The sequence below is a fragment of the Myxocyprinus asiaticus genome, chromosome 11 (genome assembly GCF_019703515.2).
Source record: "Myxocyprinus asiaticus isolate MX2 ecotype Aquarium Trade chromosome 11, UBuf_Myxa_2, whole genome shotgun sequence".
NCBI lineage: Eukaryota > Metazoa > Chordata > Actinopteri > Cypriniformes > Catostomidae > Myxocyprinus > Myxocyprinus asiaticus.
Genome location: NC_059354.1, coordinates 33,412,029 through 33,423,071, shown reverse-complemented (window position 1 = coordinate 33,423,071; position 11,043 = coordinate 33,412,029). Strand labels below are relative to the sequence as shown.

General features: G+C 36.6%; 1 protein-coding gene and 1 long non-coding RNA gene across 6 annotated transcripts in view; one reads left to right on the top strand and one right to left on the bottom strand.

Moving 5' to 3' along the window:
- Positions 1 to 11,043, bottom strand: part of LOC127447842 (uncharacterized) — a 41,160-nt gene that overhangs the window by 25,952 nt on the left and 4,165 nt on the right. The window lies entirely within an intron of this gene.
- LOC127447841 (serine/threonine-protein phosphatase 6 regulatory ankyrin repeat subunit B-like) overlaps positions 2,733 to 11,043 on the top strand; it is a 36,979-nt gene continuing 28,668 nt past the window's right edge. For 4 of the 5 annotated variants that reach the window (XM_051709937.1, XM_051709935.1, XM_051709936.1 and 1 more), the window contains exons 1-2: positions 2,734 to 3,086; positions 9,525 to 9,608. In XM_051709937.1, the coding sequence (XP_051565897.1) occupies positions 3,060 to 3,086; positions 9,525 to 9,608 (111 nt within the window). In that variant the 5' untranslated portion in view covers positions 2,734 to 3,059. Of the gene's footprint in view, positions 3,087 to 9,524; positions 9,609 to 11,043 lie in introns of all 5 variants that reach the window. The other variant, XM_051709934.1, reaches the window with a different exon arrangement.

The window sequence follows — 11,043 nt, the reverse complement described above, 5'->3', positions numbered from 1 at the left end:
GTTTTTGTCTGTTCTCACCCAAAACTGCCTGGATCACTTTAGATGACATTGACCAATTGGAGTTGTATGGATTAATGCTGCCTTCATGCTTTTTGGAGCTTCAAATTTCTGGCCACCATTCACTTGCATTATATGGACCTACAGAGCAGAAATATTCTTCTAAAAATCTTCATTTGTGTTCTCCAGAAGAAAGTCATACACATCTTAGATGGGTGAGTAAATTAGAGAATTTTCATTTTTGGGTGAACTGTCACTTTAATTGTTTGTAGTCTGTAAACCACATCAAATCATATTTTTTACAAACCTAATACAACTCACATTTGTAAATTAGGTTTTTGGTAATAGATTTCAGTCTGAATTGTTAGTTACAATTTTAAATATTGTTTTTTTTTCCCCCTTTGTATTAGAAAGAACTCCGATTTCAGTGCTGTATGATTTTTATTATAGTTAAATCCTTACTGTGAGAGATTTTTAAAACCTAAATCTTTTACTTAAATATGGTAAGATTTTATGATTTTAAATGTTGAATTTTGTTTTTGTCACAATATTTCATGAATTTTTCACAATGTGTAGTGGAATCTTTGGTTCGAATGCATCTGTTATCTCAGTTTTTGTTTGGTTGTATCCCACATTCCTCTTAGACATAACATGGTGCAGGTGGAGGTAAAAATTGTCAGTTGTGGTACTTGCACAAACATGTAGGTCCCGGAGTTTCTCTGTTTGAAACAATGTCTGCGGGCATACTTGGGAAGAGAATCTCGGCATTTATAATTTCCCCCCTTTATTGATAACATCTATATTCTTTGAAAGTAGTCAAACAGTAGAGTGGTTTATCATGGACTGCCCCAGCCTATACGTTTGTGCCCATCTTCTCCAAAAAATATTTTCAAGGCTTGGACTACCGTGCTTGGATAAAACCAGCCTAAACTGATCTCCCACACTGGTGAGTTGGCTGGTTTTAGATGGGTTTGGGGCATTTTTAAGCTGGTCAGGCAGAGAGACCAGCTGGTCTCTGAGCAGAAGAAGCTGAGCACCAGCATTGCCAGGTTGGAAACCAGCCAACTGTCTTAGGCTGGTTTTTCAGCAGGGTGTAACCTTTCCTTGATCACTGGCCCTTGGTTATGTTACATAAGACAAATTATTTGGATCAAGAGCTAAACTCCTGCCTGAAAGACTACATGTTCATACCAGACTAATTCCTAACAAAGTTCTGGAATGCAGTGGAACGGACTTGGCAAGTCTGTTGAAAAATTTCAAGAACTACATTTTCAGAACATCCTCCTGTGTAAACAGAACATATGCATCAGCTACTTCCTAAGGTTTCTTTTTGACCCACAAGTCCAAACTCTCATTCATTTTTTTAATAGATTTTCTGTATCATTCAGATACACATACAGTCTGTTAGTTGATGTCATCCCTCAAAGCACAAACAAACACACTGATATTTGCTTCTGGACAATGTGAAGATGTTCCTGTTTTCCATTCCTTTCAAAATGTAGAGCTGTAATTTACATTTTACCATTTAGTTGCATAGACAGCTAAACAAATATATATAGAGCAGCAAAATAAACATTATAAAACCTTGCATAATCTTGGGAACCTTGCTTTCTATGATTATTCAAGACCTTTTTTTTTTTTTTTTTTTATTATTTCTCATTTACAAAAATATTCACCAAAACTCAGTATTGGGTGTTGGGTATTGTTTGTCCGAAACACTTCATTTTCAACCCAGATCTTAGTGTAATCAGACCTAATTTTTCTTCCAAAAGCCAGTTGTTTCATAAATGTATTGCTCTAGCAAGCGGTTAAACATGAATTGAAATGCATTCTGATAAACATTCTTAACATAAGCATACGTAATGTGATTTTTCAAGATAACTGAATAATTAACAGTTTGGCCTCTTAAAACAGACATAATATACCTCTCCATTATTAATTTTAATACAAATTATTTAAGATAATTCTGGAAACATGTATGCTTGATTTTATTTTATTAAAAATTATATTAAGAAATTTCCACAGGAAAAATATAATATTAATAAGCTTTGCATTGTTCTTTAAATATATTTCTACAACTTGACACTTGTGGCCTTAAAAGTCTCACTGCTTCCTGTCAATGGCAAAACAGCAAGAAGTAGGAAGCATTTAAAAGAGCATTATTGTCTAGTGGCTTATGTTTTATATTAGTTAGACATGGATAAACGTGTGGGGGATTAATCAATTCAGAGTCATCGTCAACAGTTTGACTTTGACCGAATCATTAAAAAGAACCGATTCAAAAGAATGACTCGTTAGTGCAGAGGACATCAGTCTTGTGATGATTATGATGGCCTCTCGGAAGGTCTGACAATCCGAGAAATGACAAATTCTACTATGGTGAAGGATAAGCTCATGAAAATTAATTAGGTCACAACTCGTAGGATTCGTTAATTGGCCAGCTCATCGGCTCCCACTATGCTAGGTCTGCCTCTCCGCCTATCAGACGACGCTGAATCCAGCTTCTAATTCGCCCGCTTATTAACACTATCTGTTCTAGGCAACTTTGTGCAAAGAAAACATGTTTTCATGTCGTCACAAACTGGGGCTCCTGCAATAAAGCCAGTACAATTAAAACGACTACTATACAGTAAATAGAGTCAGTTGTAACGTCAAGAATGTAATGAATATTCATTAGCCAAGCCTTCGCCATAGTAGGATTCAAAAACCAGCGAGGGGGAGGATAAAAAACGTTGACTTCCTGTATTTTCTATAACGAATGACTATATAACGCAAAACATAAGCAAGTGGGATATAATACCGGGACGCCGTGGATGCCACTTCTGTAAATGCGGATTGTTTACAGCTGCCCTCGCATCCTTTCCTCCCTCCCCTTTTCCTCTTTCCCACAGCGCCGGAGCGGTGGTGGTGGAGAGGCAGCGGCTACAGCTGCTCCTGCTGACCGAAGATAGCGCTTGCAGAGCCGGCCACAGCCGTCGCATCACCCCGGGCCTGGGTTCTGGGGTTTACTAACTTTCACCTCCAGGTCTTTTCAGGAGTTTGGATGTGCAGTTTCACATGATATGGCTGTTCTTAAACTAGTCGACCAGGTATGTATATGTATATGTATTTTTTTTATTTTTATTTTTTAAATGTTCTGTGCATTTTTGAATTCTTCCGTAAAGCCAGATACAGGAACAGTTCAGATGGGAGTTTGGCATGCGGATTTCCCCACCACATCAAATAGCTTTTTCAGTGCATGCACAAAATGGAAAATTTGATGATACCCCTCTTCTCCATATATGTTTGTTGCAAAAACTGTGGTGTACTGTATATGCATGCATGCATGTTACAAATGCATGACAGCACATACAGTATCATATGCACTGGCTGGAGAATGCAGTTCTTCCTGAAAGCTAAAAACAGTACTAACTTATAAGAGCCATTTCAAGTCTTGAACGTAATACTGTTTGGGAAATATTTAGAAGGAGATGCTCCACTTGTATGACAAATGTTTTACCCACCTCAGTGGTTAAACATTAAGTATGGTGTTATGAGTAAAGAAACAAAGGAATTGTTTTACAAATGTAATGCACAATTTTTGTATGCAAAATTATCTGCTGCATCTAGACAGGACTAACTTCCTGCTGTCTGCTGCTGTGCTGTGTCATGATGGCTTCTAAATCTAATCTACAAACTGATCTACCTTTTGAGGAAAAAAAAACAAACAAACAGATGCAAGTCCAAATCTGAACTGCTGTCCAAATTCATAAAATCATCCACCCAATTCTGTTCTCTGTCCTATCTAAATAGTATAAGTTGCCAACTGACATATGCTTGAGCTCCACCCAGTTAAAGTCAAGTTCCTTCTGTCACAGACATCACTATTGTTCCCTTATTTCAATATTTTGCTGCCACAGTACCAGTAATTTAGGTTCCAACAAACTTGTGTTTGCAACTTCTGCAATCGATTACAGAATGACATACCATCTGGTATTACATTAGTGGTACTGTATATTGCATGCATCTGGTATATTGATATGGCCTTTATTGCACAATCTAGGATTGAAATGTTAGGCTACATGTTTTGAGAATAGTCACCTCCTTGAATTTGTTGGCAACATGTGAAAGAGTGAGAATGTTTAGCTTTGGTGTAGACATATCTCCCATAACCATCAAGCGATGCCCTCATAACTAGATGCCATTGCAAATGTTTGAGGAAGTTGTCCTTGCAACAAGTAACTTTGTCTGTCAGATGCCCCATGGACTTCATGTCAAAGTTGAGAAGTTTTTCAGCTGTGAAACAATAGGCTAGTTATTAGAGACATAATCTTAGTTTTATATAATCAGTTGTAGAACATTTCATGATCTTTGCTTGAATGCTAAAGGATGTTCTGAGTTAAGCATCTGTGTCATGTGTCAGTTACCACAGAACATAATTTTGACTTGTAAATGTGAACAAAATTGACATTATTGTACAATGGAAGTTTACGGGGAAAACCAGAGGGTATTAAAAGTTGAAACATGCTACTTGTAATTTTTTTTTAAAGCACTTATGTGTTTTAGTTGGGTTGTAAGTTGTCTGAACTGTTTTAGGCGGATGAACAACTTCTGGTTATATGTTACCAACATAACATACTAATGTTAGTGCAATTGGTGTGAAAGTTACAGGTTTAATGGATTTACATTAGTCAAGACAAGAGTTGAAATACTGAATATAACTTTGCACAGACCAGGTTGGTAAGCGATTTTATCACACTAGTCTTATATTAACACATATAATGGTAATTCTTATGTGTATTTGAATGTTTATTCCATTGCAATGTCTTGCCTTTGGGGTTCCATTATAAGTGCATTACTTTAAACACTATTTGTGTTTGTTTTTACAAACTGTGGGACGATTCCAGATATTTTCTGTGGTAATCAACAGAACCTGGAACATTCTTTTAAAAAGTTTATAGTGTCCTGAGTGTCATGAATGTTTATGGTAATTTCAGTCTTGTGTACAGTTTGATATCCACACTTTGCTCTGAGGAGGAAAGGAACAGGAAGTTGTTAAATCTCAAGATTCTCACTCTCATGCATTTTCTGTAGGATCAGAGGGTTACATGAAACAAGTGTGTTCACGGGTTGTACATCAGTCCATAAGTCTTCAGTTATGGACTTCATGACATATGTACAGTATACCTTATTTTTTCTTTTTACATTTGTCCACTTGCATTTTATGGCTCTCTGTGGAGCACCTTAAAAAAATCAAAGCATAATTTCTTATTGAAATGCTGTGTCAAGGGAAACTTTGAACTTTCAACATAACCCCCATATCAGGCAGTTTGTTCTTTGCCAAATGGAAACCTCTCCAACATAAGTGAAAATACAGTCACAAGGAACCAGATTTCCATTTCACAATTCATTTATTGTGAGGCATCAGCAGTTCCTCATTTAGCCCCATGATTCTTGAGGAGTCGGACGGCTTTGTTTTGAAGAAGACACAAGAAGTCTGCAGTTCTCCAGTTGCCAAAAGTAGAGAAGCTTCACCCTCATTGGGTGACAAAGATTTTGGCTTACTCCTATTGGCCTTTTGAGGCAGACAAGGGACAGGGAGTGAGGGAAAGCTGTGTTGCCTTGTGCATATCAACAATGGCCCCAGTGTTTGAGTGTTTGTGTTTGGCATGGAGCAGTGCTGGAAGCTCGGGGAATGTCCTAATTTGTGATGAACCGCATCCAGATCACCACTCATGCCAGCGCTCAGCAACCTCGTCCCTAAGCTATGCGGTGCCATTACACAGACAGCACTGTTGTCATGCTACACTTACACCAGCTGTTGTGTTCTCTTTCCTGTGAGTGAAGAGCTGGGTGGTTGTAAGTTTTATATATATTTTGAGGAGGCACAGAGCAGCTTTAACTCAGCTGTGTAAAGATGCCTATGGATGCAATGATCTCACAAGTGTCCGCAACTGGATATTTGTCCAAATCTGTCAAATTTGGGGGTTCACTGGTATGGGACTTAATGTTATTATGATATGATATCTGGAAGTAAAATGTTACTTGCACAGAGTTTGCTCTTTCTAAGCTCAAAAGACTTAATGGAGTTCTCATTTAAGAATCACTTCCTTCAATCAAGCTGTCTCAGATGTTCCTCCTAGTATAAAGCTATATGGTTAAATGTGGATAGCATAGCTCAGATAATTTGATATTGGAAGAACAGGATGAAATGTTTGACATTTGATTGAAATCTTTGGGATTTTGGCTAATCTAAACAGTTTGAGACATTGTTGAGATGTCTTGAGACTGAGAAAAAGTCTCATTGCTGCCCAAAGGAAAATATATTTTTTCATCTGATCTCATTTGTGATTTTTCTTTCATATGGTGTGATATAATTTTAGTTAATTATTCAATTGTTCATCTGTCATTGTAAGGTTGCATTCAATCATTCAGGCATTTGTTGCTTTTGAGAAATGAGTAGCATGAAGTGAGTAACAGAAATGACTGATAGCTTGTGGCAAAATGGCATAGCAGAGCTCATTCTTAATGGATGATGAAATGAGTTTGGAGTGAGTGGGTGAGAGATGGCCTGTTTCTACGTCTGAAAATAGAGCAGACCTCCGCAACACAACAAATTTTAAATCTCCATGCAGAGGGTTTGTTTGCATGCATGTGTCTGAGAAAGTCAATGAGTGAAAGTCTGTGTTATTAATTACCTGTTGAGAACTACTAGCCGATAAGTTTAATAAGTACACACAACTTTTGTTTTCATAAACTCTTAAAGGTGCACTCAGTAATTTTTGTTTTTGTCGCGTTGGGATTTCTGGTACCTAGGGGCATGGATGCAGCATCTTTCAATTCAAAAGCAATTGTTTTGAGTTACTGATGCCATTGTAGAAATGCACTGTTAACAGTCAGCCATGATTAAATTAATGCATGAGTAAAATTGTGCAGTAACAGGGTGGTTACTGAGATTAAGCGAGTAGTATTCGGTTGGTCATGTGATCCTAACATGGGTCTTCATCTCATGTGGATGCTCATGATTTAAAACATATCTTTCAAAATTACTAATAATTTATTTTGGAGTAAAACTGTTTTAATGAGGAATAAATTACTGAGTGCACCTTTAAGCCAAAGGAGATGCTTTAACTGTCTCACAATGGCTGGTGCTCAGAGTTTCTGATGCAAGCCAAAGAATCTTGAGAGCAAAGTGTCCTTAGTTGGACCCTATGTTGAGAACTATTAGCCTATGAGTTTAAAAAGTATCATGTAGGTTAGAAAGTTAGTTTGCTGTTGGTATGAGTGCATGCGTGTTGTATTGCGGAAGTGAAAATGCTTTCCACGCTTCCGCTGTGTCGATTCTGAGTAGGTGAAAAAAAAAAACAGGAAATGTGATGTGGGGGTTATTGGAGAAAGAGAGAGAGAGACAGAGAGAAAGAGGTGGGGAGAGGAAGTATAGATAAAGCCAAGTTTGTCTCCACCTTGCTGCAGTGCTTCTTATCCTACGCATGTGTCCGATTGCCCTTTTTTTTTTTTTTATTTTATTTTTTTTTCCAATTGTGTTGCCATAGAAATGCCTATGGAACTCATTTGTCACTTCATTCAAGGAAATAGCTGGTAAATGTAGGTTATAATTGGTGGTGTGTTGTACATGGACATTTGGAAATTTCAGTTTAGTCTTTAGTTTTTTCATAAAAAATAATAGAGAATGATAATTACATAGAGGAAACATGACTTTAATTCAGCATTAGCGGTGCAAAGCTTCCGTGTGGCCACTTGGATCTAGGATTTACCTCTAAGTAATAAGGACATTTCGTGGAAATTATGAACGCTGTGGCTTCTTAGCCTGGTTGTTAGGCTGTGTTAGCAATATAAACTGAGATACAGATTCAAAGAGTCAAAATTGTAACTGATCATTTGAACTGAATGACATGGGTTCAAGTTTTTCCAAAGAGATAAAACATTATGTTTATGCTCGGTCTGGGTAAAAATATAGATTTTTCTGATGACTCGCAATCTTCATTTATTCAATCTCGATATTGATAACAAAAGCTGGGAGAAAATTTCCTTCATTTGTCAGCAAAAAGTACATTATAACTTAAATATACCAATATTAATCGATATCTAATTGAAATCTAATTTAATGGAGAGCTTGTGAATCAGAATTGAATCAGGAAATCTGTATCAAACCCAGCCCTACTTTGCACCCAGAAATTATTTTGTACATAGTAAACTGGAGACTTCTAAAAAAAATTTGTGGTGCTTGCCCATTCAAAAATCTCTGCCATGATGCAAGGGGTGTTGTGGGTGGATGCCAGGATATTACTATGCAGTTGCTAGGATGTTGCTAGATGGTCGCAAGGATGTTCTGTGTGGTTGCTTATTGTCCCAAGTAGGGCTGGGCAATATGACAAAAAAATAAAATCTCGATTTTTATCAAACTTATGGACGATTCACAATTAGATTTTTTCAACTTTTAGATGTACTCTGACATGATTCAGAGTGTAAATGTAAAATAATAAACCCAGATATTCAGAAACAATAGAATAAGAAAACTGCAAAAATAATTCTTAGCCAGTGTAGATATTCATTTGATCTAAACCAAGTCTATTTAGAACGTTATCTAGAAATCAATATCTATAAATTATCAAGTTTATCTAGAAAGTTCTCATTGTATATAAAACAATTTGTGGGTATATTCATAAACCCCTGCAGATAGAGACGCGTCCTCTAGCGGTTCACGCTGAGCAGCGCAGCAATATTAAATAATTTATCATTACAATTCAACTAGCAAAGTTTGTCAAAATGATCGCTTGCCAAATGTTGGCTATAGATGCAGTACACTTGAAACATGTCACGGAACAAAGCAATAATTTGCGATCTATCTGAACCGTTATGGCAAAACGAGCGGCGGATGATTGATTCTCCCATATAAAGCCTCTCCATGATTTGAAATGAAGCGCCCATAACTGTCACGTAACAAACTCTTTTTTTTATTTTTTTATTTTTTTTTTTTTTTTTTTAAATGAGTAAAAAGAAAAGAAAGGAGACCATTCATCAACATGCGCACGCCAAGGCCAGTTATGGTCTTAAGCCGCTGTATACCTGCATGATGGACGAAGCTGAGCTACAATCACAGTGTACAATCGTACTGGGAATATTACTGCTGTCTTTAATATCAGTCTCCATGTCTCGTTCATTTGGAGTGCGCCACACACGTGCAGCTGATCAGATCGTGAGCGGCTTTAAGACAAGTGCTATGAATTATTTTCCTCTTCCTCATACAGACTTTGGTGGATTTACAACGTATCTAACTATAGTGTTTGCAATATTTTTTTTTTGTGTGCAAAATCTCGATTAAAAAATAAATAACAAATCATGCCAAAACACAAATTCAAATTAATCAGCAAAGTCCGAAAAAAAACCCCCTGTTTTGGCCTTAAGTACCCGCAATAGTCAAAGTGTGATGATTCCTATAGCAAGCACCAGTAATAAAAACACAATTCATGCCATTTCATGCTTTTATTTCATAATACCATGTTAAAATAATCTCTTGTTTTTCACAGCCACCCATTGTCCAAGCCATCTTTAATGGAGACCCTGATGAGATACGTGTGCTCATATGTAAATCTGAAGACATCAATGCACTGGTATTAATCACTTCCTTCTATGCTTTCTCTCTTGACTACGTCATCTCTTTGTTTCTTACAATATGCTAGTTTAGGAATCCCAGCCAGTTTAATGTTTTAAATACATTTGTCTCTGTATATGCAACAGGAGACAATTGTTTTCATATTTATTTATTCTGCTTGTCTGTTTGTGTCCGTCCTAATAGCTCCAGCAAGAATTAGCTTGCTGTTCTAATTTTTTGTTCGAAAAACAAAAAGGTGTTTTTGAGTTTGTTTCGGTGGTTCATAACCAGTGTTGGGTATAATGCATTACTAAGTAATTAATTACTGTAATTAAATTACTTTTTCATTGAAAAAAGTAAGGGATTACTCTTAATTTTTCAGTAATTTAATTACTTCTGATGTAATTGTGTTAAATACTGTATAGACTAAAGTACAATTCTATGTATAACAATAGTGAATTTAAAATCTAAATTTAATGTCTAATGTTAAAATGTATGTTGTTTAATTTAATGCTGCCCCCTTAAATTATTTGGCCAGTTCATGGATAATATATTTAATTTTATATGATTAATTTGAAGGACTTAAAAGAATGATTTCATGTCTATCCTTGTATTTTTCATCTGGTCGAGGTTGATAAGGGGTTTAGAAAGTAATTAGTAATAAGTAATGCAATTACTTTTCAGACAGAGTAATTAGTACAGTAATCTAATTACACTGTAGAAGATGTAATTAGTAGTTAGTTTTTTAGAGTAACTTACCCAACACTGTTCGTAACAGCTCGCTGAGGTTAACTGTTAGGAAAACTTCTTACTGGCTGCTTAACACCTTTTTACTGTCATTGGTCCACGTCATCGTGTGACCTGGAGCTCCACCTACGTTTATGCCACATCTAATTCCCATTCAGTCAGTTAAAATCAGTCACAGTGAACACACAGCTGTGCAGAGTTATAAGTGAGCTGGTGCAAATTTACCTGCATCTTTACGATCGTTCACATAGAGACATTTAACAAGAAATATCATGCAATTTTTCTTTGTTTAATTAGTCTACAAAAGGAATCAGATCTACTCAAATACTATAAAGTGCCCATTCTGCCCATTAACACTCATTTATACACGCATTTATGCATAAGTGGCGAATATTATATCCGCGTATAGTGTGTTATGCATTACCTCCATGAATTTAGAATGTAAACAAACAAATTACACATTATCTACTGCATGTACAGTACATTACTTTAAATCATCATCATTTTTTTTTTTTCTTCTCCCCTTTTCTCTCCAATTTGGAATGCCCAATTCCCAATGCGCTCCAAGTCCTCATGGTGGCGTAGTGACTCGCCTCAATCTGGGTAGCGGAGGACGAATCTCAGTTGCCTCCGTGTCTGAGACTGTCAATCCGTGCATCTTATCACGTGGCTTGTTGAGCGCGATACCGTGGAGACGTAGCACGCAT